Raw genomic sequence first — 27,609 nt, 5'->3', positions numbered from 1 at the left:
GGACATTGATTCATCAAGTGGATCATCCGATGATGATAGTGATGATGAAAAGGTGGCCGCCATTGCTATTGATCTTGCATCTTCACCGCCATCATCGCCATCATCCTCTACACACCTATGCCTTATGGCCAAAGGTGAACGCAAGGTAACTAAGAGTGATGATGAACATGCTAGTGATGATGATAGTGATAGTGATGATGATGACTCACCTACATATGATGATCTTGTCAAAATACTAAGAAAATATACTAAGATCATTAGAAAAAGTAGAGCTACAAATGAAAAACTTGATGCTAAAAATGATTCACTCTTAGCTAAGTGTGATACATTAGAAAAGGCTAATGATGAGCTCAAGGAAACAAATGATTCTATATCATCCAAACTCAAGGAGCTCAAATCTTCTAAGAAAGAACTTAAAGATAAAAATGATAAACTTGAGTGGGTGCACAATGAGCTTATCACTAGTCACAATAAGCTAAAAGATGAATATGCAAATCTAAAGATCAATTATGATACTCTTATCATTGCTCAAGAATTCTTACCAAACGAGCCACATGATGCTACTAACCATGTTGTTAAGATTGATATAGCTACCTCATGTGATGATTTAATTGATGAAAGCATTGAGCATGGACCTAGTAGCAAGGGCAAGCAAGTGGTTGAGTGCAATGACTATGATGAGTATGTCAAGCTCAAGAGTGAAAATGAGAAGCTCATGAAAGATCTTGAAGAAATGAAAAGTCACAACACCATTGTGCTAGAAACTCTTGATCATGACAAAGAGATGATCCTTGAGAATGAGAAGTTAAAAGAAGAAATCAAGAAACTCAAGGAGGAGAAGAACAATGATATTCTCAAGGAAGAGAACAAGAAGCTCAAGATGGAGAAAGAGCATCTCAAGGTGGGATTGAGCAAGTTTGCTAGAGGCAAGCATCTCCAAAGTGAGCTACTCATGAATACCGTCATGAAGATGGATAGAAGTGGCATTGGATATATAGCAAGTGTAGAGAAGAAGAAGGCTCAAGCTCAACACCAACAATCAAAGCCAAAGCTAAAGCCAAAGAGATGTTTTGAGTGTGGACAAGAAGGCCACTTTGCTCATGAGTGTCAAACTCCACCACCACAACCCTTGCCCAAGCATGCTAGACCCTTTGCTTTCAATGCTCACTACATGCTTAGAAAAGATTCGAGTGGAAAGATGAAAGTCATGTTCTTAGGTCCCCCCAACAAGAGTAGGCCTAAGAAAATTTGGGTGGCTAAGTCACTTGTTGAGAAGGTGAAGGGCCCTCAACAAGCTTGGATCCCTAAAGCTTGAATCTATTGTGTGTAGGTGAACTACAAGACCGGTGGAAGTCATTGGGTTATTGATAGTGGTTGCACTCAACATATGACCGGTGATCCTCGTATGTTCACCTCACTAGATGAAGAGGTAGATGGACAAGAGAAAATAACATTTGGAGATAATTCAAAGGGCAAGGTCAAAGGATTGGGCAAAGTGGCAATATCAAATGATCATTCCATCTCAAATGTGCTCTATGTTGCTTCATTGAGTTTCAACTTGCTATCCGTTGGACAATTGTGTGATCTTGGCTTCCAATGCTTGTTCACCGAGAAGGAGGTGGTTGTATCTAAGGTAGATGACAATCAAGTGATATTCAATGGATTTAGATACAACAATTTATATCTAGTTGACTTTACCTCTGAAGATGCAAACTTGAAGACTTGCCTATTCACCAAAACAACACTTGGGTGGCTATGGCATAGAAGGCTTGCTCATGTTGGGATGAGCTCACTCAAGAAGCTTATGAAGAATGATTTGGTGAGAGGATTGAAGGATGTGAAGTTTGAGAAGGACAAACTTTGTAGTGCATGTCAAGCCGGCAAGCAAGTTGCAAACACTCATCCAACGAAAGCTTTCATGTCAACCACAAGAGTGCTAGAACTCCTACACATGGATTTATTTGGACCAACAATATACAAGAGTTTTGGAGGAAATCTCTATTGTCTTGTGATTGTGGATGACTATTCAAGATATACATGGGTGTTCTTCCTTCATGACAAATCCAAAGTTGCATCTTGTTTCAAGAAGTTTGCCAAGAGAGCTCAAAATGAATTTGAAGTGAAGCTCAAGAAGATAAGAAGTGACAATGGCAAAGAGTTTGACAACACAAATATAGAAGCTTATTGTGATGAAGTTGGAATCAAACATGAAGTCTCCGCAACCTATACTCCTCAATAAAATGGTGTAGTTGAGAGAAAGAACCGGACTTTGATCACTCTTGCAAGGACAATGCTAGATGAGTACAATACCCCCGAAGCTCTATGGGCGGAAGCAATCAACACCGCATGTTATGCATCCAACCACCTATTTCTTCAAAAGTTCCTTGTCAAGACACCATATGAGTTGCTCAATGGGAAGAAGTTGGACGTCTCCTTCTTTAGGGTGTTTGGTTGCAAGTGCTACATCTACAAGAAGCGGCAACACCTAGGGAAGTTTCAAAGGCGTTGTGATATAGGTTTTCTTGTTGGTTACTCATTGAAGTCCAAAGCATATAGAGTATTTAATCATGCCACCGGCTTGGTTGAAGAAACATATGATGTGGAATTTGATGAATCTAACGGCTCCCAAGGAGCACATGAGAATCTTGATGATGTAGGTGATGAACCATTGAGGGAGGCTATGAAGAATATTCCGGTGGGAGACATCAAGCCAAAAGATGATGAAGATGATGTACAAGTCATTAACCAACCTTCTTCATCAAATGTACCACAAGATGGTGAAAAAGTTGGGAGAGTAGAAAATGAAGATACTCATATCTCCCATGAGCAAATGGTGGTACAAGCACAAGATGTTGATGCTCTACAACCTCCTCCTCAAGTGGTCAATAGAAGAAATACACCTCTCCTACAAGATCATCCACAAGATCTCATCATAGGGAGTCCAACAAAGGGGGTGATGACTAGATCTCAAAAACTTACCTCATTTATTGCTCATCACTCTTTTGTCTCTTGCTATGAGCCTACCAAGGTAGAAGAAGCTCTAAAAGATCCGGATTAGATCAATGCCATGCATGAAGAGTTGAACAACTTCACTCGAAATGAAGTTTGGAATCTTAAAGAGCGACCAAAAGGTGCAAGAGTGATTGGAACAAAGTGGGTGTTCCGCAACAAGCAAGATGATCAAGGTGTTGTTGTGAGGAACAAGGCAAGACTAGTGGCAAAGGGGTTCTCTCAAGTTGAAGGTTTAGATTTTGGAGAAACCTTTGCACCGGTTGCAAGATTAGAAGCCATCCGTATCCTTCTTGCATATGCATCACATCATGAAATGAAACTATATCAAATGGATGTGAAAAGTGCATTCTTAAATGTCTTTATTAATGAACTAGTCTATGTTGATCAACCTCCCGGGTTTGAAGACCCTAGATATCCTAATCATGTTTATAGGTTGTCCAAGGCACTATATGGGCTTAAGCAAGCCCCAAGAGCTTGGTATGAGCGCCTTCGGGATTTTCTTATTGAGAAGGGCTTCACCATTGGGAAGGTCGACACCACACTATTCACCAAGAAGCTTGATGGGCATATCTTCATTTGTCAAGTATATGTTGATGATATTATCTTTGGATCATCAAATAAAGACTCATGCAAAGAATTTGGTGAATTGATGTCTAAGGAGTTCGAGATGTTAATGATTGGTGAGCTTACATTCTTTCTTGGTTTTCAAGTCAAGCAAATGAAAGAAGGCATCTTCATCTCTCAAGAGAAATACACAAACGATCTTCTTAAGAGATTCAAGATGGATGAATGTAAGCCAATCAAGACCCCAATGCCTACCAATGGACATCTCGACCTAGATGAGGGAGGTAACTCGGTTGATCAAACTCTCTATCGTTCTATGATTGGTAGCTTGTTATATTTAACCGCATCTAGGCCCGACATCATGTTTAGTGTGTGTATGTGTGCTAGGTTTCAAGCTAGTCTTAAGGAAACACATTTAATTGCTGTAAAAAGAATCCTTAGGTATCTTAAGCACACGCCAAGCATTGGCCTTTGGTATCCCAAAGGAGCTTTATTTGAATTAATTGGCTATTCCGATTCGGATTACGCTGGATGCAAAGTTGATAGAAAAAGCACATCCGGAGGGTGCCATTTGCTTGGTAGATCACTTGTGTCTTGGTCCTCCAAGAAACAAAATAGTGTGGCTTTGTCCACCGCCGAAGCGGAATACATTGCCGCGGGTGCTTGTTGTGCACAAATATTATACATGAAACAAACTTTACTAGACTATGGAGTAGTTCTAGAGAAAGTACCTCTTTTGTGCGACAATGAAAGTGCGGTAAAACTTGCTAATAATCCGGTTCAACACTCTCGCACCAAGCATATAGATATCCGCCATCACTTTCTAAGAGATCATGTAGCTAAAAATGATATATCACTAGAAGGTGTAAGATCCGAAGATCAATTAGCGGACATCTTCACTAAACCGCTAGATGAGGCTACATTTTGTAGATTGCGGAACGAGCTCAATGTACTTGATTTTAGTAACTTCACTAAAAATTGAGCTTGTGTTGTCCCTTGCATTCATTGTAATATACAACATGTTTAATTTGTGGAAATGCATATAGGGCTTGTCTAACATGGTTAAGATAACCACCGAAAAGCGTGTGAAGAAGCTTAACCTTGGATCAAACTTGACAAGCAACTAGATTTACTTTCAAGTATTACATATGCATGAATGTTGTTTTGTCGTTTTGTTCCATTTGCTCTCTTGTTGCCTATTTTCTTAAAAAGAATTATAGCCTAAGGCAAAATATTTTGAAAAATATGAGGGTTTGAGAGAGGTCACTCACATCAGTCCCAATTGGTGTTTATTTGGATCTTTTTCAAGTTGGGACTTGATTGGGAACAGGCAGCGCGAAGGAAGTTTAAAGATTTGCTGGAAAAGGTGCACCGGACGCTACATCGGACGCTGCTGTCCAGCGTCCGGTCAGTTCACAGGAGGTGAACTGCTGTTGAAGGAGTGACCGGACGCTGCGTCTATGCGTCTGGTCAGAAAGGGTTCAGCGTCCGGTCGATCGGAGGAAGATCAAGTTGTACTGATCGGACCCTGCCTGCGTCCAATCATGGACCACCGGATGCGTCCGGTCCCGATTCCAGAGGATTTGGACCTCTCTGGAATCGACCGGACGCTGGGTGGTAGCGTCCGGTCGCTACCACCGGAGCGTCCGGTCAGTGGATCTCGCGCGACTTCAGAACTCTTTTCGATTTCCTTTTCTGTCGCGTTTGGGGGGTTATTTATCCGAACCTTTCCTCTTCCTTAACCTAACCAGCGCCGCCGTGACCTAGCCCAAGCCGCCAAGCCACGCCACCGCAGCCTCGCCGAGTTGCCGCCATCCCTTGCGCCACCACGCTCGGCCCCCTCGCCAGCCACGCGCCACCGCGCGCCTCTGCAGTGCCCCCGAGCCCGCAGCCGAGCTAGGCGCCCCGGCCTCGCGCGCCACTGAGCCCCGCGCCAGCTCATCTCGGAGCACCGCCGTCCCGCGTGCCACCACGCCTGCTCTGCACCTCGCCGGCCTCCTCGCGCCCAAGCTCGTCACTCCACCGTTGCTAGGGCTGCCAATCTTCGCCAAGTGCTCTTGCCCTATCCTCCCATTGATTGGTAAGGCAAATCTTGTGTTTCACTCTTGATCTCCACAATTGTGACCTAGATCATATTCTAAATGCACTGATTCCCAATTGCATTCAGGGCGTTTGACCTAACCCTAGCCCGGTTCTGAGGATCCCCCGCGTGATATCTTATCTCTTCTCGGATCGCTGATCGTCAGGTAGAAAGCCACTCGATTCAAGTTTGCATCTACATTGCTTTCTCTATTAGGATTTCGCATCTATTAGATATATGGTATTTATTTGTATATCCATCTATTCTATCGTGCAGCGAGTCGGTTCCGTTGTGTTTCATCTGGCAGTTGGCAGTTAACTCGGAGCCAAGCTCGCGAGTAAGGATCGAGGCCAAGCCTCGAAAGCGGCAGTTTAACAGTTGATCTTCATCAGCGGCAGTTCACCATCTTGTCAGTTCAGATGGCTCGCACCAAGAATGTTGGTGGTGGCCCAGGTGATGATGATAGGAGGCCCCCGCCTCGCCAGCCAGCCGGATCTAAAGGCAAGTCAACCAAACAGGTAACATCCAAGAAGCGGAAGTACCTCGACGCAGAGATAGCGAGAGCAGCAGCTGTTGCAGAGGCCGCAGAGCATGCCGAGAGAGGTGGTACCCGCAGCGGAGTTGTCATTGCAGATCAGCCAGTTTCACCCGCAGTCAGAGCTGCAATTGAGGACGTTGAGCGTCGTCACGGTAGTCCAGCCGGGACTGCCATGCTTGCAGGACGACGGGTTGCCATTGAGGAGGGTCCGTCAGCACAGCAGCAGCCCCCACCAGCAGAGCCTCAGCCAGCCCAGGAGACTCAGGAGAGTCAGGAGACCGAGTCGGCACCTCAGCTACGCCGCTCAAGTCGTACCAGTGCTGCAGTTCCACCGAGGCCAGTTACACAGCGCAGGGATTCACGCCCTCCGCCCAGACCACATGGTCTGCCTCTAGTGGTTCACCTCGACTTGAGGGCCGCTACAGCTAGGCAGGTTCAGCAGCTGTGGTTTGTTGAGTTTGAGGTTTGGTTTCCTCCGAGGAGGGATGAGAGAGCAGCTGAGGGGTTCTACACGCCACTGCAGGAGGATTTCTACAATGCATATCTTAACAGTGGGGCAGTGTTTAGATCACAGAGGGTCTATCAGATAGAGTCCATTGTGGCAGCAGCCGGAGAGGGCATTCGGCAATACTTGTCATATTTGCCAGGACTGTCGGATCGAATTGGATGGACAGGAATATATGTACCTTCTTGGGTCCGTCAGTTTTATGCCTCACTCTTCATCGATCCACATCATAGATTCATTCACTTTGCTTTCAACGACAAAGACTATAGAGTGACGAGTAGCAGGGCCAGAGAGATACTGAGACTACAGGAGCAGCCTGTAAAGATGCATGAGGTTTGCTATGGACATCAGGAGCCTCCCAGGCGTCCTCATGGAGGGCAGGTGCCCCCTACAGATTTAGTGCGGCATTGCTTCAAGGAGCCTTTTGGTGAGGGGTCGAGCAGGAACCCCAGTGACTTGACTCCTACAGCGAGGATACTAGAGGCCATCATCAGGAGGACACTGCTTCCCAGGTTGGGATATAGGGAGGGCCTGACTCGCTTATAGCTCTGGCTTCTCAATGCCATCATGCAGATGATAGTGTTTGACATCTGGGACCTCCTTCTTTCAGAGATGGAGGATACTATAGCTGAGGGATTCAAGGGTCGCAGGCAGCTTCCCTATGCTCACTGGATCACGTTCCTCATCCGCAGAGTTGTGATTGATAAGCCCCCTGGCATGATGGATGAGTATACAGGTGCCACTACAGAGTTCCCAGCTTACAACCTGTCACAGAGGATCAGACACGCCACTCCTCAGGCACCCAGACAGCTTAGCCGTCGTCCCGACGTGCCAGAGTCCGCAGCTCAGCAGGATGAGATCATCAGAGGGATTGCAGCCACTGAGGAGGAGGAGCTAGAGGCACAGTAGGAGGTGAGCGAGTACAGTGACAGCTCTGACGACGACTACCAGCCTGTACCTTAGATGCCTCCACGCAGACACGATGCAGAGGCAGGTAGCTCCAGTTCTGCTCCACCTGCTCCATAGACAGACCCCGCTCTCATTGCTATTCTTGAGTGGATGCAGCAGGATCAGACACGACAGGCACAGGAGACAGCTACAAACTTCGCACAGTTTCAGGCTCGTCAGGACGAGTTTCAGCGGCAGCAGCAGCTCCTTCAGCACCAGCAGTTACTTATGCAGCAGCAGCTCATGGGATTCATGCAGCATGTAGTGACAGCCATTAGGATCCCACTGCCATAGACTTCGCCCCAGCTTGCACAGCCTCCTACCACTTTGACGACTCCAGCAGTATAGCCCATCGGGCTTCAGAGTCAGGGACAGCCTCTAGCTCAGTTTCCTTCACCTCCTGTACAGGTGTCCCAGTGGTTAGCCTCACCTGGTGTAGCCCCGCAGTTCACTCCTTATCACACGGGTTTCTCACCAGAGCAGACTTCCTCACTATTCGTGCCTGAGTCGTCAGTCTCTAGAGTCTTGGAGCATCATTCAGTGAGTTGACCGGCATGCCTACTCCGCCTCACATGCATACTGCCGGTCCGTCTACAGCAGCTATAGCTATCATGACTACTCAGAGGCTCCCCTCGTCTGTCGCCTCGTCAGATCCTACGACAGACATACTTGTAGCTTCACAGGCAGCACTAGCTCAGACCCAGACCGCTTCAGCGACACTTCCTGCTTCAGAGGGTCAGTCAGTTCAGAGCTCAGGGTCAGATGATGATGGCGCCCAGTTCCATCTTGCTCCACGTACTTCAGCGCCCGACTCGTCCGCTGCAGCCCCACCATCCGACCCCTAGGTTTTGGTGTTTGACGCCAAAGGGGGAGAGGGTTTGAGTATGTAGACTTAGGGGGAGCGAGTTTCAGGGGGAGCTAGTTATCTAGTATTAGCTTATTATATACATTTGGAGTTTTATTTGTGTGATACACTATTACTTATGCATTCGTGTGTTTACTTTCATGCATACTATTATATATATGTGATAGTGCTATCTATGTGATTGTGATATTTGACATGTGTGACTTCTACTTTGCTTTATCTATATGTCATATCACTTGTGTAATGCTCATTTGTTTTTGCTTCCGTGTTTATACTTCGAAGCAAATGAGCTTTATTTATTTGTACTCATGCTTAATTCATATTCTTTGAGTACATTGTGTTGGCTTGGGTCATATAAGCGTGACTAACTCTTTTGTTCTTATTGACAAAAGCTTATATGAACCAAGCCCGTCAAAAACCTCACTCCATAACATACTCGAGGTGGTATTGTCATCAATCACCAAAAAGGGGGAGATTGAAAGCATCTAGGCCCCTAGTTGGATTTCGGTGATTAATGTCAATACAAGATTACTATGACTAATGTGTGTTTTGCAGAGACAATTAAGTTAGGTCATGGTAATGGAGATCGATTGGGCAATCGAGGTTGTCATGCCCCTACGATGAAATCATTTTGGTTTTTAAAGGATGGACAACAAGGTTAAGGATAACTAGTTCTAAGTGTCAATTGGAGTTGGAGAGACACTTAGAGTAGTTTAGGACTTTGTTTTTCCTTTGGCCGTACTATGAAGGGGGGTATGAACGGGTAGCTTGACCTAGTTAAGTCTAGTGAGTTAGGTGTGGTGCACACTTGTTAAAACTAGCTCTAGGTAGCTCCTATGAATGCCTAAGATCTTTTGGAGCAAACTTCATTCACATATGTTCGGAAGATGGAAGTGAATGGAGGGTCAAACACTGACCGGACGCTGGCTTCGGTGCGACCGGGCGCTGGCCACAGGGTCTGGTCAGTTCATTTGACCAAGGGGATCAAGTCTGGTGTGACCGGACGCTGGGAGGTCATGTGACCGGATGCTGAGGGCCAGCGTCCGGTCGACTCCAATAAGGGTCCAGACTTGGGAAAGAGTGATCGGACGCATCCGGTCAGTGTGACCGGACCCTGAGTATCCAGCGTCTGGTCGTTTACAGTAAGCATCCAAGAGCGACCGGACACGTCCGGTTGGTACTGACTGGACCCTGACAGCGTCCGGTCATCACTTGAAAACTGGTTCACGGGTTGAACTGACCGGAGCGTCCGGTCATTACGACCGGAGCGTCCGGTCATCCCGCAGAGGCTCATAACGGTTCATTTTTCAGGCTGGCTTATAAATAGAGGCTCCACTCGTGAGTGGAGCATCTTTTGCTCATTCCAACAGCTGAGAAACACGTTAGTGAGTGCCAAGAAGAGCAAGGTCCTAGTGAGGTGTTTGTGATTTGAGAATCCAAGAGAGTAGCCTCACTAGCAAATCAAGAGTAGCAAAGTGTGCATCCATCTTCTCATTAGGCTTCGCGTGGTCAAGTGAGAGTTCGTGCTTGTTACTCTTGGTGATCGCCATCACCTAGACGGCTTAGTGGTGATTGGGAGTTTGGTGTTCACCCGGCGGAGCTTGTGGGTGACCCAACTCAAGTTGTGAGCGGTTTTGGGTGATTCGCCACGACGGAGTGTCGAAGAATCAACCCATAGAGAGCACTTGATCCTTGCGCGGATCAAGGGGGAGCTACACCCTTGCGCGGGTGCTCCAACGAGGACTAGTGGGGAGTGGCGACTCTCCGATACCTCGACAAAACATCGCCGCGTTCCTTTCTCTCTCTATTTACTTTGAGCACTTACTTTGAGCATTTACTTTGAGCAATTCAATACTTGTTTTTACATCCATAAGATTGCTTGCTAGAGTAAGTTTGGAACTTAGGTTGCGAGGTTGTTGTGCATTAGTTTGATATAAACACTTTTCTAGGCACAAGGGGTTAATTGGGCTATCCGTAGGATTTGATTATTGCAAGAGGATTTAGAATTAGCCCAATTCACCCCCCCTCTTGGGCATCTTGATCCTTTCACTGTATATATAGCTTCTCACTACAACTCAGTAAAGTAAGAGAGTTTAGTTTTGCCATCTCCTCTGCAGAGCTCCGGCCAATGCTGGTGCTTGTGCTGTGTGTGCGTGCTCTGTTCTCCCTCCCTCTTCAACCTCAAGCCGTAGTGTGTGGGCGGCAACGACGGTGAGCGGTCGGCTCACCCGTGCAGGAAATCTCAGGACCAACAAGTGGTATCGGAGCCGTACAAGCGCCATCACTAAACTAACCACTGGCGATGACGGATGGTTTGGAGATGGGCGACAACATCGGCGCTGCTGTGGCTACCCAGACATGACAGGGGTCATCGTGCACACGGTGCGGGAGGCCAGCGACACTAGTTGGCTGATGCTCACTCGCACCAACTATGGCGAGTGGACAATGACCATGAAGGTCAAGCTCAGAGCCCGACGGCTCTAGATGCCATTGACAAGGGTACCGACAATGAAGAATACAACATGTCAGCGTTGGAGGCTATCGTCGCTATTGTGCCAGCAGAGTACAGAGAGCCGTTGGGGGGCGACGAAGTCTACTAAGGAGGAATGGGAGGCCATTGCAGTGATGTGCGTCGGCTCCGACCATGCAAAGAAGGCGACGGCCCAGCTGCTGAAGCAGGAGTATGCCAACCTCAAGTTGAAGGATGGTGAGTCGGTGGAGGACTTCTCTCTCCGCCTACAGTCGCTCATCAGCAAGCTAAGGAGCCATGGCATCACCATCGACGAAGAAGAGGTGGTCTCCAAGTACCTCCACTTCATGCCGGTTAAGTACATCTAAATTCTCTATCCATAGAGACGATGCTAGACTTGTCCACCCTCACCATTGAGGATGTGATAGGCCGTCTATAGGCGGTGGATGAGCACATGGAGCAGTCCATAGCAACGATGGATAGCGGCAAACTGCTGCTGACAGAGGAGGAGTGGGCTGCCTAGATGAAGAAGTCTAGGGAAGCCTCCTCCAGCCACGGTGTTGATGGCAAGCGCCGCAGTAAGGCTTCTTCAGAGAAGAAGAAGAAGGTCGATCCCAACGTCTGCTGGCGCTATGAGAAGAGGGGCCATTGGGCAAAGGAGTGCCCAAATCACAAGCAGGAGAAGAAGGCTGAGGCTCATTTAGCACAGGCTGATGAGGATGATGAGGCCACTCTTCTGATGGTGACATTCTATGCACTGCATGGCATTGAGGCCAAGGAGAAGGGAGAGGTGATGGCGGTGGAAGAGCATGAAAAGGCTCTAAAGGCTATCAACCTTAATGAACCGTGTGCCCAAGTCCACCTCGGAAGTGTGGGCGGCAAGCAGGAGCAGCGGTGGTACTTGGACTCCGGTGCCAGCAACCACATGACGAGCTCCAAGGAAGCCTTCTCTGAGCTTGACGGCAACATGACCGGCATGGTGAAGTTCGGTGATGGCTCAAGGGTGGTGATCCGAGGGCACAGCACCATCATGTTCAGGTGCCAGAACGATGAGCACCGTGTGCTAACGGATGTGTACTACATCCCATAGCTATGTTCAAGCATCATCAGCATCAGGCAGCTGGACGAGCGCAAATGTGAGGTACTAATAGAGAGCGGGATCATGAAGATTTGGGATCGGGAGCGATGTCTTCTTGCAAAGGTAAAATGCTCATGTAATCGATTATACCTACTCGACTTGAAGGTGGAGCAGCCAGTGTGCCTAATAGCATGACACACTGAGGAGCCATGGATGTGGCATGCCTGGTTTGTCCATCTTAGCTTTGATGCGCTCGGTCGGCTAGAGAAGATGATCCGAGGACTACCCCACATCAAGCATGTAGATGAGTTGTGTGACAACTACCTGGCCAGGAGGCAGAGGAGGCCGTCATTCCCAAAGGCGACCAAGTATCGCGCAGCGAATGCTCTTGAGCTCATCCACGGTAATCTATGTGGGCCAATCACGCCAGCCACAAACAATGGTCGATGGTACTTCCTCTTGCTCATGGATGATTACAATCGCTATATGTGGCTGCAACTCCTGACGAGCAAGGACAAGGTGACGGACGTGATCAAGAAGTTCAAGGCGCACGCAGAGGCAGAGAGTGGCAAGAAGCTACATGTGCTATGGACTGATCACGGTGGCAAATTCACTTCGGTGGAGTTCGCTACGTACAGCGCGGATCAGGGTGTGGTGCAACACCACACCATGCCGTACTCGTCACAGCAGATTGGCATGGTGGAGCAGCGGAACCAGACAATGGTCGACATGGCTCAATCCATGATGAAGGCCAACAGTATGCCGACAAGGTTCTGGGGTGAGGCAGTGACCATGGCGGTGTTCATCCTCAACCGCGTGCCCACCAAGGCCCTAAAGGGCAAGACACCATTTGAAGCTTGGTATGGGCGCAAGCCAAGCATGTCCTTCCTCTAGACATTCGGATGCATCGGCCACGTCAGGAAGACGAAGTCGGTCCACACCAAGCTAGAGGATAGGGGCTACGAGGAAGGTACCAAGGCATACCAGCTCTATGACCCATGCAGAGGCAAGGTGGTTGTCTCACACGATGTTGTGTTCGGCGAGAAAGCGGCCTAGGACTAGGACAGTCCAAGCATGGGGGAGCTGGCGGCTTTACCAGCACCTTCGTCGTCGAGCACTTGGTCATCCATGGTGGTGGAGACACTGGAGAGGAGGTGTCGACCACTCCAGTAATAGAGCCAAGCACTCTTGGGGCAGTGCTGAGCACTCTGGGAGGGGTGCTAAGCACTCCAAGAGTGGTGCTAAGCAGTCCTACAGTGATGGCGACCACTCTAGGACAGGTGCCGAATGCTCTCGTAGCGGAGCCAAGAGGTCTTGCAGTGGTGTCGACCACTCAAGACTGGTGCCGAGCACTCTTAGGGCGGTGCCAAACACTCTAGGAGTAGTGCCGAGCACTGCAATCGTGGTGCCGAGTACTCTAGGTGTTGTGTCAACCACTCCGGCGGAATAGGGGACTCGACGCCGATCAAGTTTGCCTCACCTCCAAGCGACATCACTGAGTTCGTGGATGCCTTCCACGATGGTGAGGAGGTGCGGTTCCACAGGTTGGACGACCTCATCGGCGACACAGGGTCCTCAGGCCTAGTTGGTCGGCTGCTCAATGACCCAGAGCCACTTCTCATCAGTGTAGAGGAACCACCCACATTCGCGCTGGCCGAGCGTGATGCAAATTGGTGACGGGCGATGCTGGAGGAGATGAAGGCGATCGAGGAAAACAAGACTTGAGAGCTCGTCGATTCACCTCTAGGATGTTGTCCGATCGGCCTGAAGTGGGTGTACAAGGTCAAGCGGGACGAACACGATGCCATTGTCAAGCACAAGGCGTGCCTCGTCGCCCGAGGCTTTGTCCAACGCGAGGGCAACGACTTCGAGGAAGTCTTTGCACCGGTAGCGTGCATAGAGTCTATCCAACTGCTGCTGGCTTTAGTAGCAGCGAAGGACTGACGCGTCCATCATCTGGACGTAAAATTAGCCTTTCTTAATGGCGAGCTGGCAAAGACAGTCTTTGTCAGGCAACCTCTAGGTTTCGTCATCAAGGGAGCGGAGCACAGGGTGCTCCGACTGTGCAAGGCACTCTAGGGCTGCGGTAGGCTCTGTGAGCGTGGAACGTCAAGCTTGACGCCACGCTGGGTGAGCTTGGGTTCACCCAGTGCGCAACCGAGCACGCGCTCTACACGCGGCAACGAGGGAAGGAGGAGCTCGTCGTCGACGTGTATGTGGATGACTTGATCGTCACCAGCACACGTGTGGAGGACATTGATAGCTTCAAGCGCGAGATGGCGGCTCATTTTCAAATGAGCGATCTTGGCGCACTCTCCTACTACCTCGGCATCTAGATGAGACAAGGGAAGGAGGTGCTCACACTCGGTCAGAGCGTGTACGCTTCGAAGCTGTTGGAGTGGAGCGGCATGGCTGAGTGCAAGCCGTGCGTGACTCTGATGGAGGAGCGGCTGAAGCTAACGAAGGCCAGTACCATGGCGAAGGTAGATACAACACTCTACTGGAGCATCGTCGATGGTCTACGCTACCTAGTCCACACGAGGACGGACATTATGTTTGTCGTGGGCTACGTCAGCCGCTTCATGGAGGATCCCCGAGAGGATCATTGGGTCACGGTGAAGCGGCTGCTATGCTACGTCAACGGGACGGTGGATCAGGGGATCGTCTTTCTAAGACCGGCGGAAGTGGGTTGTAGCTCACTGTGTTCAGCGATGTAGATACGACGGGGGACATCGACAGACGGCAGAGCACCTCTAGCGTGCTCGTCTTCCTTGGGTCGGCTCCAATCTTGTGGCGATCGCAGAAATAGAAGGTGGTGGCGATGTCCACGTACGAGGCAGAGTATGTGGTGGCGGCCACAGCGGCGTGCCAAGCTGTGTGGCTACGTCGGATGCTGGGCAAGCTGACTGGTGTGGAAGCTCACCCACCAGCACTGATGGTGGACAACCAGCCCGCCATCGCCATCGCGAAGAATCCGGTTTTCCACGACCAGAGCAAGCACATCGATGTCAAGTTTTACTTCCTCAGGGACTGTGTCGGTGGAGGACAAATCATCATCGAGTTCGTCGAAACTGGTTGGCAGCTCACGAACGTCCTCACCAAGCCATTTGCCCGTTTTCGGTTCACGAAGCTGAAGAAGATGATCGACGTGGAGGTTTTAGGGTTAGCAGCAGGATTATGGGAAGAATTGTAAAGTAATCTGCTGCTCCCCTGTACGCGCGGCAGGGGCAGGCGGCGAAAGGGCTCCCCTGCTGCTGCACTGTAGCCGCGGTAGAGACAGGCGTTGAAAGGCTCCCCTGCCACACTGTAGCCACAGCAAGGGCAGGCACCAAAGTCAGCCCTGCTGTCACATCTAGTAACTGTAGCAGCATGGCAGTCTGGTATATTTGTATACTATGATTAGATGGGTAGAGTTGTATATATAGCTTTCCGCTGCAATTCAGTAAAGTGAGAGAGTTCAGTTTTGTCATCTCCTTTGCAGAGCCCCGACCAAGGCTAGTGCTGGTGCTGTGTGCGCGCGCTCTGTTCTTCCTTCCTCTTCTACCTTGAGCCGTAGTGTGAGGTCGACAACGACGATGAGCGGTCGGCTCACCCGTATGGAAGATCTCGGGACCAACATTTTTTTGGCAGCTGTTTGAGTCGGCAGGACTATGGTGAAGAATATGAGGGCCTTAACATAATCTAGGAGTACGTCAATACACACAACATACATTATTTCAGCACGTGGAACATATGGCAATAAATTAGAACTGGGTTTAAAGTCGGGCATGATTCTGGGGCTTGCTAGGGAATTAGAATAATTCAAGTGCAAGCCAATGAGTGATGTGAACGATTTGGATATCTCAGCCCCTGTTTTTAAGTGCTGTCCTTTGGTTTTAATGCAAACCATCAAGAACTGGTATTCTGCTTTTTTGCCCTTGTTATTACATGCTGTTATGCTGATTCGTGTCACTGCCCATTGTCGTGGGTGGTTTCTGGTTTGATAAAAAAAAGTCGTGGGGGACTGGGGCCTCGTGATTTGGTTGATCGATCTTGTTTGGGCTAGTGACAGCTGCCGCCGGCATTTGACCACTGGCCGCACAAGTGAAATCGTTGTAGATCGTCAAAGTTACAGAGTTTTTCAACTCCAAATTCTGCTCCGTTTCTGTGTTTGCAGGATTTGTACAAACTACGACAATTGACCATCTGAATGTCTCAAGAGCAAGTCGAGAGCAGTAAGCAAGTTCAGAAGTTCTGCTCGGAAATTGTCATCCCGAACCGACGCTTCCCAAACTTGAAAACAGCACCCCGACCTTCCGAACCCTTCCCCCTCATCAGCGCCGCAGCCGTTGACTTTTCTGCTTTAATTCCCCATCCCCAGCTCCCAAATCCTTCATCTCGTCGTCTGCACACGCAACAGCATCCAAGCAGAGAAGCCAGAGAGCAACTGGCAGCGAGGACAGGAGGCAAGAAGCGGCGGCGGCGGCATGGACCGGAACCTGAGCGGGTTCCTGATCGGGTGCGTGGGCACCGCCGTGACGCTGCTGGCGTACCAGCAGACGGTGGTGACCAGCACGCAGTGCGTCGCCGCGGGCTTCGTCGTCCTCCTCTTCGCCCTCTTCGTCAAGGAAGGATTCCTCTCCCTCTGAATCTCTGGTGCGCCTGAGGCCTGAGCCATGCGTGAGGCATCATCGCCCCTTCGTCTCCGCTGCTTGTATTTCTGCTGCTTGCTAGTTCAGTCCCGCAGCTGCCGCTGTGTGTGCTGCTCAGGTTCTTGGAAAACACTGTAATAAGTACTGTAGTAACTTTTATGTAGTGCAGGGTTGAGTCATGTGACACGGATGATTGTTGCTGGTTGAAGGGTCTACTCTGTCGGAATCGATGTACTATCTTACTAGTATGTACCCGAAGAACAGCAGACTGCAGACCAGCGTAGTTCTTGCTTGCCTTCTTTAGCTAATTATTGAAGAAAAGTTCAAAGTTACACGAATCCTGATGGTGTTGAGCCTTGTGTTGCCTTGTGTTAAGCCTTGTGTTGCCTTTCGTTTCTCTTATAATCCGTACTTTTCGACCTATCTTTTTAGTCGGAACAGTGTTTTTCTCTCCCAACGAATTAACGGGAACAGTGTTTCAGCTTGTTTTTTCAGCGAAGCGAACGGGTATATATGTTTACTTTATATAGGAGTACAAGTATTAGTAACTGCTTGTAAGTCAGTGAGTTTGTTCTCCCTTGTTGAACTAATAAAATTGGCATGAATTCAACCAAAAAGATTGATGTTGTTTCCCACAAGCTTTTAGACAGCTACAGGAACCAGGGAGCGACTGCAATTCTTCTCACAACTCCAATGAAACAAAGTTTCTCAGTTTTTTTTTAAGGTCGTTTCTCAGTTTACCTACTTACCTGTCGCAGCTAGCAGCAGATTCGTTTGAAGTGTCCTACGCAAAATGACTGCATCCTTCTCTTAGAGGGTGGTTGGTTCATGAAATGAGAGTCTATCATACAACTCAGTTTTTATTAGATTTATGGAATAGAATGAGTTGATCTACGATGACTTCATTCCTCGTAAGCTAATAATTAGTACTGATGGTGGTGCTGCTAGCAGGTTGGCTGGCTATCGGGTTTGGTTTTAGGTGAGGAGGGTCCTGATATGGTTAAATGGGGTTTGGAAAAGAATGGGCTCTTCTCTACCAAATCTTTGTATAGATTCATTACTGATGGTGGTGCTGCTAGCAGGTTGGCTGGCTATCTCTGGAAATGTAAAATCCCCTTGAAGATTAAGTTTTTCCTTTGGCAAATTTTCAACAATAAATTGCAATGTGCTTAAAGTCTTTGTAAGAGAGGTTGGAAAGGGGACGATAAATGCTGTCTGTGTGGGTGCACTGAGTCAGTAAATCATATTCTTTTTTACTGCATAGTTGCTAGGATGATCTGGGGCTTTTTAAGAGAGATTTTTAAATGGCACGATCATCCTACTTCTGTGAAGAAGCTGTCTGAAATGTGGCTGATGGGCAAGGGGCCCCTTCCTGTGAACTTAATTCTCTATACTTTTGCAGGTTTTGCTTGGGCCATGTGGAACAATAGACACAAGATGGCTATTGAGCACAAGTATCCAAAGACCCCATCTGACATCATCTATGTTGCATTATCATATCTGCAGAAATGGAGGGTGCTTCTCAAGGAAGATGATCGCCAGCAGATCGCGCAAGTGAAGGATGAAATTCTACGTTGGATGAAGGAGTTCAAGCCTAGCTCTGTGACCTCTTCGGACGTCTATGAAATTTAGCTCAGTCTAGGCTTTCGTTCTATTTTGTTTCTGCTGTTTTACTGAGAAACTGGCTTCCCCAGTCTTGTATCAAACTTTGCTTTCTTAAAAGCTGAGGTAAAACTCTCGTTTAAAAAAAAAAAAAGTCAATTGCTAATGCTCAGTCATACATGCCTCATGATAAAATTGTAGCACACGCCCATATATAAACAGAACCCCCTATGATCTTGTCAGTACAACACTGCTTCCTCCATCTCCTTGCCTCGTCTACCAACATCAAATGGTTCAAACTAATCTGCTGATGTTGAGACATAGTTCTGTGGAGATGCTCCACTCGAGCCCCCGCGTCGTCCCTCCTGTGGTGACTTGGGGGGTATCCGCCGCCGCCACCGAGGGAACCTCCCGGGCCGCCCTTCCGGCCGTCGTCGCCGCCCCGTCCTGCGTGCGGTGGCAGCGGCCCACGGTACTGCTGCTCAACAAGGCCGCAACCGTACCTTCCTTCTGTAACACCTCTAGTGTTATGAGCTCGTTTAGCACCGTGATTTAGGCCTAAGAAAAATTTTTGAAACGATTTTCTCGGATTTTAAAATTTAAAATATTTGAGCTTATGTTTAAAATATCATTTTTGGCAAACTATATTGAGCAAAGTAATTAAATAGTGCTTAAATATTTTATCTCTATGGGTTAGTGCGAAGTACGAACTTTGCGTGAAATAATTATTGGTGGAAGTTAATTGGGTTAAAACTTAAAGTAAAATAAATAGGAATGAGAGTGGTAGGTGGAGGAAATATTTTTGTTCGTAAGGTGGGGGCCCGCTTCTTGGCTTTTTGCTCGGCACAGGAACGCTTGGCAGCCCACACCCTGCTGCTGTCCTTGTCTCACTGTCGGTCCTGGCCGCTTGAATACGGTGGTGCGTTTCTCCTGCTCAGAATCAATTATCGGAGTTATTAGCGTCGCGCCGCGCTGTCGAGTCGTTGTTTGCTCTTTCTTTTTCTCTGCTTGCCTGCGTCGGCTTGTCTCTTCCCTGTGTACTGGACGAGCGCAGTAGCTTCATTTACTTTTCCTGGCGCGGCGTGAAGCGTACTCGTCCAGCATTGCAATTATGCACCGTCCTCCCGTCGTGGCTCTGCATTGCAAAGCCTCCCCATCCACCCGCATCTGAACTGGTCCACTGCATCGGGCGTCTGTAACAGGAGCATGTGGTTCTGCCCCTGCCCTCGCCATGTCCTTTCACGTTCTGTGCACGCGCAGCTGACGGCCATGCTGCGTTGTCTTTCCCTGTCCCCTCATCGTGCTTGAAATTGGTGGAGAGTTCGCACTAGTTTCCTTGCTCTTAGGCTATCTCCAACATCAACAACATATAAAATACAAGACTCATTCGTCCTTTGGATAGCGCTACAGGCAAAAGGTTCAATCCTTATTCGGTATCTTCTCCAACAACAAGACCCAGAAGATAATCCTTTCTGTAAATGAGTTTCCAAGAGAGAGGATACTCATATTTAGGTTGTGCCTCTCAGGCAACCCAAAATAGGTCTCCCGTATAGGTACTCTGTTGGAGGCTGATTTTGGGTCTCTTGCTACCCATTTTGGATTTGGGTCTCCTTATTGGAGACAGTCTTACTCTCGCGCCGATTTTCCCAGTCTCTGTCCGCTCTCTCTCTCTGTTGCCAATCCCCGGCGCCGCTCCATCTCCGCTGTCGCGTCCACAGCGCCCCACCGTGGTCGCGCCTTCGTCGCCGAGCCACTGCTTGCCCATTTCCTCCCTCTGCTTGCCTCCTGCCGTCTGACGCCGGTTTTCCCCTCCCGCGCGAACGCGCGCCTAGGCCCATGTTGCCCCGGGCCGCTCCCCTTCCGGGACGGCCGTAGCACCTTGCCGCCTCCAGTAGCGCCTGCTACGCCGTCACCCATCTCCTCGCGTGCGCGCGTGACCCCCCATGGCCCGTTCTGGACTGCTGCCTCTTTCGCGTGCCCGCGGCACCACGGCCGCCACCCGCGTCCCGAGGCTGTCTGGGCGGCGCCCGTCTTGCCGCTACCCTGCAGTACCCGCCGTTGCGCCCTGCTGCTTTCTCTCCCCGCGCTCATTCGTCTACGCGCCGCAGCTCAACGGCGTCCGCGCGCGGCTCTGCCTCGCCTCGCTCTTCCCCGCAACCGTGGCTCCTTCCATCGCCCCTTCCCTTTTCCCCTTGCGAGCGCGCGCATACCCCCGGTCCCGCATTGGACCCGCTGCTTCTCGGCACGCCATGGCCGCTCCGCACCGCGACCGCTTCCTCCGTCGCTGCGCAGCGACCCGTGCCGTGCTCCGCCCCGGTCGTGGCCCCGCACCTCCCTGCGCCCGACCAAACCGCCACAGTGGGTCGCCTCCAGCAAAGTTGCACCCTACCTGGAGCGCGTACGAGGCTGCCGTGGCCCCCGCGATAGCACCGCGCCGACGAGCCGCCGCATCGGCCGGTGCTCTGCTCCCTCGGTTCGTGCTCTGCTTTTTATGGAGGGAGAAAAGGTGAGAAAAGTGAATAGAAGCTAATACAGGGTTCTCGGTGTAAAATACGTGACCCAGGTGAATAGTGATGTTGTACTGCAGGGTGAATTGTTAGAAGCTCAGGGGCCTCTTCGCAAATGTGCCGACGCCCGGACCGCGTGGGCTGCGGCCTGCTGGGCTACGGCCTGCCTGTTGCTTGGGCTGTCCACGCCGTTTGCTGATTGCCGCCTGGGCCGCTAGTTGAGCGTGCCTATGGGCTCGCCCGCGCTGGGCGTCTACGGGCCGAGCCGCACTCGTTGGTAGTGGGCCATGCTGAGGCCACGTAAGGGATGCTGGGCCGAAAGGGGTGGCCACCGGCCCTTTCCATTTCCTAAATGCTTTTTTAATATAGGTTTCTAGTTTAACTTGTAAAATCAATATAAAATAGTATAGGGATCCAAAAATTAGGAAACCAGTTTTGTTGAGTTTCCAAAATCACGATCTATCTAATAGTGTATTTTGTTCGTATAGATTCGGTATGTTTTTAGGGTTGCTTTAATTATTTTAACATGCTTAATATTGTTAAAAGGTGAACTTGTTGGGATTTTCGTGAAAAATCAGTGATAGTGTTGACTCTAAAAATTTTATAGTAAATTACTAATATTATTATCTGCTCACTGTAATTTTTGTAGCCCCAGAATAATTAGTTTGCTAGATACATAATGATGCTATAGTTCAAATAAAGATTAAATCTATAGAACAGAATAACGAAGCAACTTGAGTTTGTATAACTAAAACACTCGTTGAGAAATGACATCTTTCTCGATGATGTTGATACATAGATTAGTATGGTCGTCGTTAGAATTAGCTTGTTAACTTGAGAGGCATAAATCGTATTTTTACGAGTCACGATTGCAGTCGATTAATTACGTCTTTGCATTGCATCGCATTACATATCATATAGGTACGATGATGGATCAACGGATTCAATTGAAGGATGATTGGAAATTCGAAGATGGTGTAATGGTATTCTCTCTAGGAGATGATGCAATGGGCTTTCTATTCAGTTGATGGTGGATGATCTGAAGATGCAAATACTAAATTTTGGTTATATTTTACCCAGGCAAGCCCCGGTGCATAACCCCTACTTTTCTGCACTTTAAAGTATATTTGTGCATTAAGTTTTAAGGAGTTGAATGAAACCCACTTGCATATATAAATCTTTATCCTATGGGCCTTACTAGTATGACAGGATCATGTAGATTGCTATGCTATAGGACTCTGATAGAAGTCGAGTGATTGTCTGTCACTCGCGAGAGATAGAAAATATATTACTATATTATTATCACTTGGAATATATAAAATGATGGAAATGAAAATGGTCACCAAGCAGGAATATGGTTTAGGTATTGGTGGGTGTAAGAGGTTGTGTCCTGCGGCCACAGGGCATAACTTGGTTACACTGCTTTCCTGTCTGTGTCAGTTAAGGATCGACCGTTGCATTGGACGCTAGGCAAGTCATAGACTTATTATCCCGAGTACATACTTGGGTATGGGCGCTTGGAAGACTTGTTACTCTCTTATCATGGGTTTCGTCTCTTTCCGGACCGACTATCATGGTGGTTTTTGGGTTAGGAGGTCCTTACACCGCACTGAGTCCGGGACTCAGGGGCAGGGGCTTAGAGTCCCAGTTTAGACAGGGACCTGGACCCCGTGATTGGAGGGTAGTGGGTTGGTCCTGCTTGTGCCGGGGGTACAAGCGGGGCGTGTGTTTTCAGGATACCCAGCTGGGGCATTGATTCGTGAATCGTCGGCGTTCTGGTACGACTTATCTAAACTCTAGCACCGTAGTAAAAACTGAAAGATGAAAAATGGAAAAAGATAATTTAATTGCTTACCACCTGCTTGAAAGTAGCACAGGTGCTTACATAGAATGGTTAGTTAATGAACTAATGCACTGCTAATAAAAATCGAATATAAGGACACACATTTAGTAATGCTTCCTGCAGATGCAATAAACCATCAAGCCAAATAGCCTTGCATATCCTTGAACTCTTTTTCTTTCCTCCTGTCGGGTAAGTCTTGTTGAGTACAATTGAGTACTCAGGGTTTTATTTTCCCTTGTTGTAGGTGACAGGTGGATGCTAGAGCTGACTCTTGTGTATGGATTTCTCCTGGTGGGCTCAGAGAGGATTTTCTTTACGTTGCAATCATAGATTTTATTTATAACTCTCACTAAATATTTTATTAAATGAAATATTTATAATTTGTTGTCATAGTTTATTTATTAATATTTCACCACGTCATAAATAGCTGTTAATTTTCGTTGTAACTCTATTCACATGTTTATATTCCGCTGTTCAATTAAATTATTCATAACTCTGATAACATGATAATATTCTACTATTATCTACAGTAAAAAATTATACTCTGATGTTGTATTAAAAGTGATGTAAGAAATGGTTAATTATGATGTAAGCTTTATTCTCTCATTTGTGATCCTGATGGAAAATATGGATTTTTGGGTTCTCCCTCAGGGTGTGCCCGACGGAACTACGTAATTTGGTGTCCTCCCTTGAGTACTTAGTGTCTAATGGAAGACAAGTACTCCTAGGAGATATTAGATTAGGCGGTTCTGCCCCACCTCCCCACCCCACCACTTCCTCTCCTCCCCCTCGCCCTTCCCGACATCTTCCTCATCCGACGGTAGGACCTCAGTGGCCAGCGGTGCTCCTAGGTCTAGGCATCGAATCTGGCTTGTTGCGGCTGTGTGGTGGCGGCGCCCCCTCTCTTGTGGCTGGATTTGGCTTGGGCTAGGCCATGGCGAGCCGGTGGCCGTGCCTCCAAGCACGTGGCGGCCGGATCTGGCGGCCAGGTCGCCAGGAGGCCACATCCCGCGCACACTCATGGCCGGAGGCGGCAGAGGGATGCGGTGGCGGCGGCCTGCCGAACCAGCCCATGGGCGCACCCTAGGTCCACGCCTCCGAGGTCTCCGTTGCCTGCGGCCTGCTCCTCGTGGCACACCACGGCAACGTCGAAACGATGGGGGTGCGTCGGGACCGGATCTGGTGGACGGCAGGCGCTGCAGCCAGTGCTGCACGCCAGCCACAACTTCTTGGCCTCCGCACCGGTGATGGGCTTCTTGGCCTCCGCACCGGCGGCGGGCTTCTTGGCGGCCAGGGGCAGCGGCCTTCTGTGGCTGGTCGGCTCGCGCTCACGGCGGTCGGCGTCGGAACCGCGAAATGGAGTCGGTGCCCCTGCTGCTGCTCTTGGGTGCCAGTGGGATATGCATGGAGTTCTGGGTGAAAGCTCAGCTCGGCTTTGGCCAGGGCGGTGACGGTGACGCTTCGGGCTCCACATACCTTCTTGGAGGCGTCGTTGATGAACCCATGCTCCCTGACGGCGGCGATGGATTCTGGGCGAAAGCCACGCCTTACATGTTGTATGTCCAGCGGCGATGGCATCCACGTTTCTACCCTTGGGTGTCACCACCTTCCTGAAGGCGTTGCTGAAGAATCTGTCGCTTGGCTCCATGTGGTCGCCGGCTTCCGTGGCTCCTTCTGTCGGTTTGTGGTGGAGCTCCTCGCTGTGCCTGCGCCTTTGTTCTACTCGTGATGGTTTGTCCTGTAGCTATTGACCTTGCCTTCATCGCTGGGCTTTCATAGCGGATGCTTTGCCGCTACTGGTCGCTGGCCTCCCTCTGGCAGATGCTTTGCTGCCGAGTGTATCATGGTCGCCCCCCTACGGATGCTTTGTCGCAGTGGGCATCTTCTTCGTTGGCGGATGCTTTGCCGCCGTTGCTGTCGTTGGCCTCCACTCTAGCAGATGCTTTGCTGCCGAGTGTGTCATGGGCGTTCCCTGCGGATGCTTTGCCGCAGTGGGTGTCGTCGCTTCTTCCCTGGCAGATGCTTGGCCGCCGTGGAATCCCGGACAGATGCTTTGCCGCCGTTGCTACTTGCGGTGGATACTTTGCCACTATAGCATTGTCTTGTTTGTAGGCGACCATTGCGTTGTTGTATCTTGTTTGCAGGCTCAGTTAGTAGGTTTCGGGTTTTGAGGGCAGTCACTCTTTCTTTTCTTCTTTATTATTGTTCTTATAAGTATTCCAAGTCACTTACCAGTTGTTTGATGGTTTGTAATCTATGTTACGAGGGCTCTCTCGTAGCTGCATCATGTAATTCTCTCCGTCTTAACGATAAATGGGCTATATTCTCCGGTCGCGAAAAAAAAGACATAGTTCTGCTGATCGTGGCAAAAGAACGCCGACTCTGACACTGGCACCGACATTTTCAGACGTGCTTGTCTTCTTCAGTAGTCGAGAACAATCTTCTTCACAGAAGCGTACGTGCCAGTCGCAGCAACCACGGAACCCAGAACAATAATGGTGGCGATGAGCGCGACCTCCGCCCTGCTGCAGCGCGCCACGCCGAAAGATCTTGAGGTAGAAGATGCAGGGGAGCAGCATCGCGGCCATGACGCTGAGGAGCGAGCCGACGAACGCCATGAGGTGTCCAAAGAAGGGCACCGCGAGCGCGACGACGACCGTGCTGACGACCAGCAGGGTCCTGACCAGCACGTTGATGGACCTCTTGCTGCTGCCGCGGCCGGAGCCGGAGCCGGCGGTGAGCAGCAGCCTCTCCTCCACCGCCGTCGCGAGCGGCGTCACCATCAGGGCGTACTTGGAGAAGGGGTTGATCAGCGTGGTGTAGATCGCTAGCTTCGAGCCTATCTTGCCCTCGGGCAGGTTCAGCGTCACCTGGGACTTGACGTCGTCGCCGTACATGAGGTAGCCGAGGATCGCCATGGATCCGTAGTTGAAAGTGCACAAGACGAAGCATATGACAAGCACCTATATGCAAGCAAAAGAGACACGTACAAACTTCAGTCTAGTCTTGCATACTGTAATGTATAACTGCATATGCATAGGGATAAAGTATACTACTGTCCAGTCACTATCATATATTTTTACGCCTCCTATTGTTGAATAGTGAACCATTGTGGTAGAAGACAAAGCATTTGACGCATCAGTTTGGAACCACACACTGAGATGGCAGCGCAGGTGACTCCGAGGCACCAGATGCAGTATCATACTCGGCCAGTCACTGAGATGGCTGCTACTGAAGGCAATTTGTTTTTCTAAGGAAACCTATACTGATTGTTACTCCTACTTCACAGCCAGTCAGTCAGGCATTGAGTTCCCTCTTTTGGTATCTGGAACTTTTGCTCAGGACAAATATTACTTTGACTTTCAACACAAAAAATGCAGTGGTGGAAGACTGGAAGTAGAATGAACTAAGGAAGCAAGCATTCTGTTTTCAGTATGTCTTACTCTTTGGGGCCATGACCATGAGAATAATGCACAGCTACTCACCCTGGAGAACCTTTTCTTCTCCTTCATGGAGTTGCAGAGCGTCGGGAAAATGGCGTGGCCGCAGTAGCAGAAGGTGTAGAGGCCCAGAGCAGTGGGGAGGCCACTGACGTTGAGCATCTTCCCCTTCGCGCGGAACCCGACGCCGTCAGCCACCGCGGTCCACAGCACGCAGACGACGACGACGGCCGAGGCGAGCACGCCGCTGGCGGACACGTAGGCGAGCACGCCGAGGCTCCGGAGCCACGTGGTGGGCAGGATGACGAGGGCGACGAGCACGACGAAGAGCTGCTTCCCGGAGACCACGAGGGTTGCGGCGCCACCGCCGTCGCCACCGCGGCCGAGGCCGAGGCTGATGCTGGTGCCCGGGAACAGCTTGTCCAGGTTGTCCCCTTCCAGGATAAGGAAGCCGATGGCGACGAGGTAGAGCTCAGCGTAGAGGAACGCGGACGCGGCGAGGCGGCGGCCGCGCCCGAACGCGAGCGCGCCGATGTCCGGGTAGCCCCGCACGGCCGGGGACGCGTCCATGCACCGCTGCAGGAGCAGGCCCGTGTAGCAGCACGCCGCCGCGACGACGAGCAGCAGCGCCAGGCTCAGCCACCCGCCCTCCGACAGCGCGTACGGGATGGACAGCAGCCCGACGCCTGAGAGAAACCAAGAACAACCAACGTTGGCATGGCAACGCCCTGTATAACTCCAGTAGAAACGAAGCTGGCAACGCAGGCCGCAAACGCGACGTGTACACACTCACCGGAGAGGCCGTTGAGGCCATTGAAGCAGGTCCGCACGAAGCTCGCGCCGCCGTCGGGCTCCGCCGGGCCGAAGCCGTGCGCCTCCGGGTCCTTGCGCTCCTCGTAGGCGTGGAGGAGGGGCTGCTGCACCAGGCCCCGCAGCGCGGCCGGAGAGCCGTCGGGCGGGCCACGCGACGCCGCTCCACCATTGGCCATATCTTATCCGCCCGCTTCCGTTGCAGCGAGCGACTCGTTTTTTTCTGCCCGTGGCCGTGGGCACGGTGCCACGGTGACGACTGACGAGACGGGCACGGCCATGAGTTAGCTGGGTTTTTTTCTGCTCGCGGCCCGTGCGGCCGAACTGGCGAGTGGCGACCCACCGAGGTTGCGATGCGAGCTACCATGCAGCTGCACTCGAATCGGCCACGTGAGATACACAAGGGGCTTCCTCTGTCTCCCCTGCCTCACTCTTTTCCCCCTACAACGGATGTTGTTGCCGACTTGGCTGGTCTGGTAACAACACAATCTCCCCTAATACGTCTTCTATTGTTGCTTCTCATATCATCACCGTGACTTTGCTACCAACTTTACCATCCTCCTGCTGCTAATAGCTCTGCAGGCGCGACCTCACCGTCTCATAGGCACCACCCATCGAACCATCGTTGTGCCGCGACCTCTAGGCTTTGCCAGGTGACACGAAGGCACTAGAAACTCTTGAACCCTAGTCATAGACCTAACCCAACGCCCTCTCAC

General features: G+C 50.0%; 1 protein-coding gene and 1 pseudogene across 1 annotated transcript; one reads left to right on the top strand and one right to left on the bottom strand.

Moving 5' to 3' along the window:
• Nucleotides 1-14,396: 14,396 nt before the first annotated feature.
• Nucleotides 14,397-14,777, top strand: LOC136495852 (uncharacterized mitochondrial protein AtMg00810-like). Its single transcript, XM_066491663.1, has one exon. The coding sequence runs from the start codon at nucleotides 14,397-14,399 to the stop codon at nucleotides 14,775-14,777; it is 381 nt and encodes a 126-aa protein (XP_066347760.1).
• A 10,153-nt stretch (nucleotides 14,778-24,930) lies between these two features.
• On the bottom strand, nucleotides 24,931-27,336 carry LOC136497250 (amino acid transporter AVT1I-like; annotated as a pseudogene).
• Between the last annotated feature and the right edge of the window lie 273 nt (nucleotides 27,337-27,609).

The sequence above is a fragment of the Miscanthus floridulus genome, chromosome 12, assembly GCF_019320115.1.
Source record: "Miscanthus floridulus cultivar M001 chromosome 12, ASM1932011v1, whole genome shotgun sequence".
In the NCBI taxonomy this organism is placed as follows: Eukaryota; Viridiplantae; Streptophyta; class Magnoliopsida; order Poales; family Poaceae; genus Miscanthus; species Miscanthus floridulus.
Note: the sequence above shows the minus strand (reverse complement) of the source record. Positions and strands in the feature narration are given on the sequence as shown.